We start from the raw sequence: 6,891 nt of genomic DNA, 5'->3' as shown, positions 1-6,891 counted from the left end.
GCGACGGCGATTCTGTACGGAGAGGATGTGGAGTGAGGGCAGGGTGAAGCTCCAGGAGAGATGAATTCCTCGGAGGCGCACGCATGCATGGAGGCATGGTGGGCTTGGCCGGCGTTATGGAACTTTTGCGGTTGAAGAAAAACTTGACGCGCGGGGGCTACTGCGGTCGGTTCTGTCGTCACCGACGTGGTAAGGAAGGAAGGAAGAAGAAAAAATTTGTTGGGGAGGCGTAGGTAGGAGAGGAGAGGAGCGATTGGGTCGCCGGAGCCGACGACGACGCGGTGGCGGTGAGCGGAGACGAGAAATGTCCATATCATCCACATACGAACCATGCATGCATCATGCGCATGCACGAGCATGCGTGGACATGCAAATCATGGAGGTTCTCCTCTCAGGGCGGGCAGACCATGGACGACGAGCGCACGACTGCGAGCGTCAAATCGACTCTCCGGTGAAAAATTGATGGACTGACGTGACTTGATGGTTCGTTGGAACCGGACAAAAGGCTGGTGCTTGGCTCGATCGGATGGCGGTGGTGGTGGTTATACGATCCCCCACCTAGATGACACTTTTTTTTGTCTTTTATCCTTTTTTTTCTAGCCAGTACTTAGATTTCACCATGACAAGCGCATTTTTCAGAGTGATTCACGCACACGATATATAACCACAATGGTTCACGGAGACGATATATAACCACAATGTACAGACAGCCATGTTTACACGGTCTACAATATAGCACATGAGATCGGTACTCTTGGACGGTTCAACACAAAACAGAGTCTTAAGCAACGAAACAGAGTCTCAGTCTCTCCAGAGAATAACAGGCACGCATACCTTGGACTGGACATAGGAAAAGAGAATAACAGGCAGGCATGCATACCCTGGACTGGACATAGCAACGAAACAGCGCCTCAATCACTCCAGGAACGTCTCATTCCAAATGGGTGAAGGCACTCCAGCCCCCTGGTGCGAGGAGGATTCCTCGCCGTCTCTTGGGCTTCCCTGCGACGAAAAATATTTTCGGGGTAAGCAATGGGCGGGCGAGACTTCTATATGGCTCTTTTTTTCTTCCAGAGATTGAACAGAACAAAGGCATGCACACGGCACCAGGACAAGGTGCTCTCTCTTTCTTTCCATGGATTTGAGAACCAGAGCTGTAGCTCCAAACTCACTCTTAATAGATCTTAAATCATTAAATCCGTGTGATGCCCGAGTTTAGACCATCAAGACACAAAAAACACTTGCACTCCAGAAGGACTTCGATCTACCACCTCTGTTTCTAAATATAAGACGTTTTGGCAGTTTAAATTGAACTGCCAAAACGTCTTATATTCAGGAACAGAGGGAGCATATAAGAAATAGTTCGTCCTTTTAGGGGACCAATCAAGCAGGTGGGACTGCACAAGATTCCTCGCAACATGGAGACATGGAACACACAATTACCTTAAAGCGTTAGCCATATCCGCATTTGTAGGGTCCAGTTTCAAGCCAGCTTCGAACGTCTGAGCTGCTTTTCCATAGTCCTGTGAGTAGACACCAGAAGATGATCAATTTCATCATGGTCAAGAAAGAATAGCCGTAACAAATTTGTTCTGTTTTACCTGTAGCAACATAAAGGCTGCTCCTAGTCGATAGTAACCTTTGGGCCAAAGAGGTCGTAGCACTGTGCACCTAGCAGCGTCGGAGAGAGCCTCTTTTCCTATCCCCGCGTGCAACATACAGAAACTCCTATGTGCTAGCAGGTTTGCAAGACCTTTTGGACTAGGCTGAAAACTCATTGCCTACAGTAGACCAATCACATGTAGATTTTGTTACAAGGTAGTAGTTTGCATAACACAGTAACAACATTTTCACTGACCCCACCAACATTTCTGATAATCCAGATCAAGACAGAGAGAAACCATTCACTTTTATGAAATCAGTATAACATTTCTGACAGAATTTTCACGAAAGATACATGGAAAATGATGCTGCTTTTTTATGAATTAATATAGATAACTCCGGAATTTTAAATACCTTTGAATGTTCACACGGTTCCTCTAACTAAAACATAAGCAGTTCAACTCCAAAGCAGTTTTTTTTTTTGTGTGTGTGTGTGGTAATAGCAACTGCGAGCATAATCCAGACTGAATTTTGAGGACAAACAGTGCAAAACAACTGTTATAATAGCATGCAGCTGTAGTTCTAGATACTGTGGTTCTAGATACCCTTTGTTTTAGATACAGTGCAAAACACAGACTGCCCTTTGTTTTAGATACTGTGGTTCTAGTCTAGCTGCAGCTTAAACAGTTATATTAGGACACTGAACAGTTTGACAGGGATTGAACCTTTTGGGCATGTTCAAAATGTGAAGTGTCTTGCTAGATAACAATGACAAGCACATGTTTAATTGACACCATAACTATCATAATCATCTAGGCTCAGTGACTTACACAAGTATATAGGTCTCCTGCTATGATATATTCCTTTCTCTTAAAAGCCTCTGTAGCTTGCAACTTTAGTTCAGCTCTTTTCGCTTCACATAGATGTATATCCTGATCAAAAAATATTTTTGGTCAAGACATATATACAGCACAAACACAGAAAAGAAGCTTCACTTAGAATCTTAGTTGACCCTAACAATGACATTAAAACTTTCTCAAATGTGGGGCGCTTATAAAAAGGGCAGCCCAGTGCATGTAGCTCCCGCTTGCGCAGGGTCTGGGTATGCATAACATTTTTCTGTTATTATAAATATCAATTGAAATCATGACTGCAGGAGCAGAGCAACAGAAGAATGGAAGACGACTAGCCATTATACATAATATTATGGAACTGTAAGTGAGCGGAAAAGGAACTACATACCCTCGGCTTCAAACCAAAAGATTGCACATGAGAAATAATTCCATCAATACTCCAATCCGGCAATCTTGAAATGGGAGAAGTTAAAGGAAATAACGTCGCAACCATATCCCATCTGGCTTGGAGGGCGGCAATTTCGATTGGAGTTGTACCAAACTGCAGGAGTAAATGAGATGGCTGATTTCATGTTCGATCATCATTAATACAAGATGGACTATACTAGCAGAGCATTTCAACATTGATAGTTACAATTCCAAGTCTACAATTTCAATCAAATGGCTAGATGGGCTTTGAGCAAATCAAAACGCGGGAACAAACAATGGAATAGTCTTGTCCATACCTCTCCACTAAATTCGGGAAATAAAGCTAAGGTTAAATCCTATAAAAATATTAATTCTAATGCCAAACTAATATGTTTCTTATACTGCATTAGTTTGTCAAAGCATAATAGAGAGAGAATGTGCCATCGACACAATAGAAGAATAAGTCTTTGAAAGCATCCTGTGTCTATTTGACCAGGCAATGAAGAAAACTGGAGAATTTCTCCATTGACAATAAATAAATTCATGAAAGTCCTGCAAGGTACTCCGCTGCCTCCGCAAAGAGATAATTGCACAGGATGGTGATTTACAAAGAATTGCTCCTAAAAACAAGGGGGGAAAAGAGCAGAAAAGCCTATGCCCGTCTTCCTTGGGCAGCAATTGGTAAGTTCAACACCTGGGAAGAGCTGCAGCCGATATGTGCCGATCAAGGCAGTGCAAAATGTTACGATATGGTGATCTGCTCCATTGATATTACACAGTAAACATGTTGGTAGGAATACTTTTCCCATGTTCTCAGTAGATCATGCATCACGTAGTAACAGATATGATTTACCAAAACAATGTGTTTCCTCATGCATGAATAAAATATTCCCAGCAGCATGGGTACAGTTGATGTAAAAGAAGCGGCTGAGCACATTTATCCTAATCCGTCAACAGCCTAGAACCTAACATGTCCCACCGAGGCACAACCATTCAGCCAACTACGAACAGATAATACGCATGAAAGTAGATCATGAAGGCAGAGGGGGAGAAAATAATACAAGACTCAGTGACTCACCCCATCATCAATATCTGGGTTAGCGCCAGCATCTAGTAAGCATTTCAGGATATCAGATAAGCCATTGCCCGCTGCTATCATCAAGTAAGTAACACCAGTATAGTCAATTTTATTCACATCAGCGCCAGCCTGTGTAAATAAATTTTAGTTTCATTTGAGTAAGTGCTTGAGATGTCAACTGCAGAAAATGTAGACTACACTAAAGGAAGCTCCATAAACGAGAAAGAATATTGACCTTAATGAGTAGATTCACACATTCCAGCGATTCAGAAATCATGGCCAGCCTTAACGGGGTACTATCAAGGCGGAAAACCTTATTAGGCTGTGGAAAGTAGAAAAACCAATTTATTCACTTGCAAAAAAATGGAGTAATGGGGAAATAAAATAAGCAAATTGTGTGTGTGTGTGTGTGTGTTACACATATTGGCATTTCTCAACGCACAGAAGCATACATTTTTTTAATTTAATTATAAAAATTAGACAAACATTTAGAGCACCTGTGAGAAAATAAGCATGTTTCACTTCAGGAGAATTATTTATGGTCAAACGACAAACATTGTATATGTTTTGCTTTGTGCCAACATAAACAAACTCTTTTGGTTCAGATGATTGAGCCCAAGTAATAACAGACAACAGTATTTCCACTTCTCATTACAATGCATGCATGATAGTTATGAACTGGAGATAAAGCCGCTTAGGGCCTGAACAAACCAACCAGGATTTACTTTTGCACAGCCCAGAAGAGAAGGAAGAAAGTGGTGACTTACATCTGCATGATGCTGCAACAAAATATTCATCGAGCCATCTTGACCATTAGTAGCGGCAACATGCAATGCGGTCCCATACACAGAATCGAAATGATCCACATCAATTCCAGTTGAAAGCAGCAATTCCACTATCTCACATTGTCCTAGAATACAAGTTTGTAGAAAAAATCAGCAAGATAAGCTTATTTTTGTAAAAAGAAAAAAAAATGTAGACACTTGCAAATGTTTTTTTGAATTGTACACTTGCAAATGTGATAACCGCCAGTTACCAATGATCATGTCCAGGACCAAGTTTAGAATATTTGACTTGTAGCTAGTTGTTTTTCTATCTAAATATAGGCAGTAGCTAGCAAAAATCATCAATTTGTGAGCAAACAAGAATAGAATTAACACTTGAGAGTGACACGGTGTTTTCTCTCCCGAAAATCGATCTGTGAGCAAACAAGACTAGAATTAATTAACACCAATTTACTTTACATTCCAATCCTCAAAGTTGTCGTACAGAAACTCATTGTTTCTTGTTCCACCGTCCAAATCGTCACATATGTCTGAACTTGGTGAATAGATGTCAATAAAAACATATGGCAGTATATATGTCATGACTCATGAGCAATTAAAGTTCAAGAGGCTGGAGCTGCAAACTGCGTGTGGGAGAGGCGAGGGGATACCAAAACTTGCAGCAGCATGAAGAGGTGGCCACAGGGCACCAGCTAAAGTTGGATCAGCACCACGATCCAGAAGATATCTGGTGGTAGCAGGCGTCCCATAAGTCGCAGAAATGGCCAGAGGAGTGTCACCTGCAACAAAACAAAAGAACCAAATTAACCTGGGATTACTTACTGGGCCGGGATGTGATGTGCACTTGTGCATCTAGCCGTGGTCCTGGGAGGTGCAGCAGAATTGAGGCGAAGAGATCCAAAGGGAACCGGACTAATTAACCTGTGAAGGTGCGCTGGTTGACATCGACGCCGTGGTCCTCGACGAGGCACCTACAGATGTCCAGCCGCCCTTCCATGACCGCCACAGTCAGCGCGCGCGCCCTGATGCCGACGTCCGCCGCCACGACGCCCGCCATCTCTGCGCACACGATCCAGCCAAATTATCATCACGAAGGAAGGAACCCTAAGGGTAGGGGCAGGAGCAATAGGAGGCAGCGGGCTGCTTGTTGTTGCTAGTACCTTTGAGGAGGCGGAGGTCGCCGTCGAGAACGGCCTGCAGGAGCGGGTGGCGAGGCTCCGTCGAAACCCCATCCATGGCGATGGCGGCACGGCAAGCGGAGAAGACGGCGGGTCAGCAGCACCCGAGACACTGACTCCAGTCAGGAGAGAGCAGTCGCAGTCGCAGTGGCAGTCGCAGTCACGGTGGAGAAGTGCCGCAGATGGAGAGTGGCTTTTAATTTGTACACCCCTCTGCCCATTGATTTCTTTTGCTGTTCCTTTTCCCCTGTAAAGTTAAAAAAAATAAGGTCAAAAGAAACGCTCCTCCACTGTTTAATACCCCGCACTGGGTAGCGTTGTCCGAACGCGCTTTTTCAGGGAACGCTTGTCATGATGAGGACCAGCACACGGAAGGCACGGGGAGGCGTCGTCGTACGTGGGAGAGGTGGGGTGCCCATGCAAGCACGAATGGCAACGGTTGATTGCACACGTGGTACGGAATGAAGAGGCAGGGTCCATCAACATGACATGCTTTTAGCTTTTCCTTTTCCCGTGTAGTTTAAAAATATAAAAGTTAAAAGAAGCTCCTTCACTGTTTAATGCACCCGCACTGGGTAGGGTTGTTGGGACGCGCTTTTTCCGGAAACGTTCTTCATGGTGAGGTCCAGGCATGCGGGAAGCGCGGGGAGGCGTCGTCGTACTCGGGAGTGGTGGGGTGCCCACGCAAGCATGAGTGACAACAGTTGGCTACACACGTGGTACGAGATGAAGAGGTAAAGCCCACCCGCGTAACATTTTTTTAGCTTTTCACTTTTCTCGTGTAAAGTTAAAAAATGAAAGTCAAAATAAAGCACTCCTCAACCGTTTAATGCGCCCCGTCGGGTAGGATTGTTGGGACGCGCTTTTTCCGGGAACGCTCGTCATGGTGGGGGCCAGGCACGCGGGAGGCACGGGGAGGCGTCGTCATATGTGGGAGTGGTGGGATGCCCACGCAAATACGGGTGGCAACAATTGGCTACACACGT

General features: G+C 44.4%; 1 protein-coding gene across 2 annotated transcripts; it reads right to left on the bottom strand.

Moving 5' to 3' along the window:
* Positions 1–661: 661 nt before the first annotated feature.
* Positions 662–6,087, bottom strand: LOC125541023 (serine/threonine-protein phosphatase 6 regulatory ankyrin repeat subunit B-like). Of its 2 annotated transcripts, XM_048704521.1 has the most exons (11): positions 5,888–6,084; positions 5,649–5,786; positions 5,378–5,506; positions 4,710–4,852; positions 4,178–4,264; positions 3,943–4,071; positions 2,845–2,997; positions 2,433–2,534; positions 1,602–1,781; positions 1,444–1,523; positions 662–1,002 (listed from the first exon to the last, which is right to left on the bottom strand). In XM_048704521.1, the coding sequence occupies exons 1-11, from the start codon at positions 5,961–5,963 to the stop codon at positions 912–914; spliced, it is 1,308 nt and encodes a 435-aa protein (XP_048560478.1). In that variant the 5' UTR covers positions 5,964–6,084; the 3' UTR covers positions 662–911. The 2 variants fall into 2 exon arrangements, with proteins under 2 accessions (XP_048560478.1, XP_048560480.1); XM_048704523.1 differs by lacking the exon at positions 662–1,002 and having other exon boundaries at positions 1,440–1,523; positions 5,888–6,087.
* Between the last annotated feature and the right edge of the window lie 804 nt (positions 6,088–6,891).

Source organism: Triticum urartu, chromosome 2 (assembly GCF_003073215.2).
Source record: "Triticum urartu cultivar G1812 chromosome 2, Tu2.1, whole genome shotgun sequence".
In the NCBI taxonomy this organism is placed as follows: domain Eukaryota; kingdom Viridiplantae; phylum Streptophyta; class Magnoliopsida; order Poales; family Poaceae; genus Triticum; species Triticum urartu.
This window is presented reverse-complemented; position numbering and strand designations above follow the sequence as displayed.

Bases quoted from the DNA above. Each gene is read 5' to 3' on its own strand.
- LOC125541023 (XM_048704521.1), bottom strand. From the start codon at position 5,963: ATGGATGGGGTTTCGACGGAGCCTCGCCACCCGCTCCTGCAGGCCGTT. The intron at 4,072-4,177 runs GTCAATATTCTT...TTATTTACACAG, and splicing joins GTGTGAATCTACTCATTAAG to GCTGGCGCTGATGTGAATAA. The intron at 1,003-1,443 runs GTAATTGTGTGT...TTTTCGTCGCAG, and splicing joins GATATGGCTAACGCTTTAAG to GGAAGCCCAAGAGACGGCGA.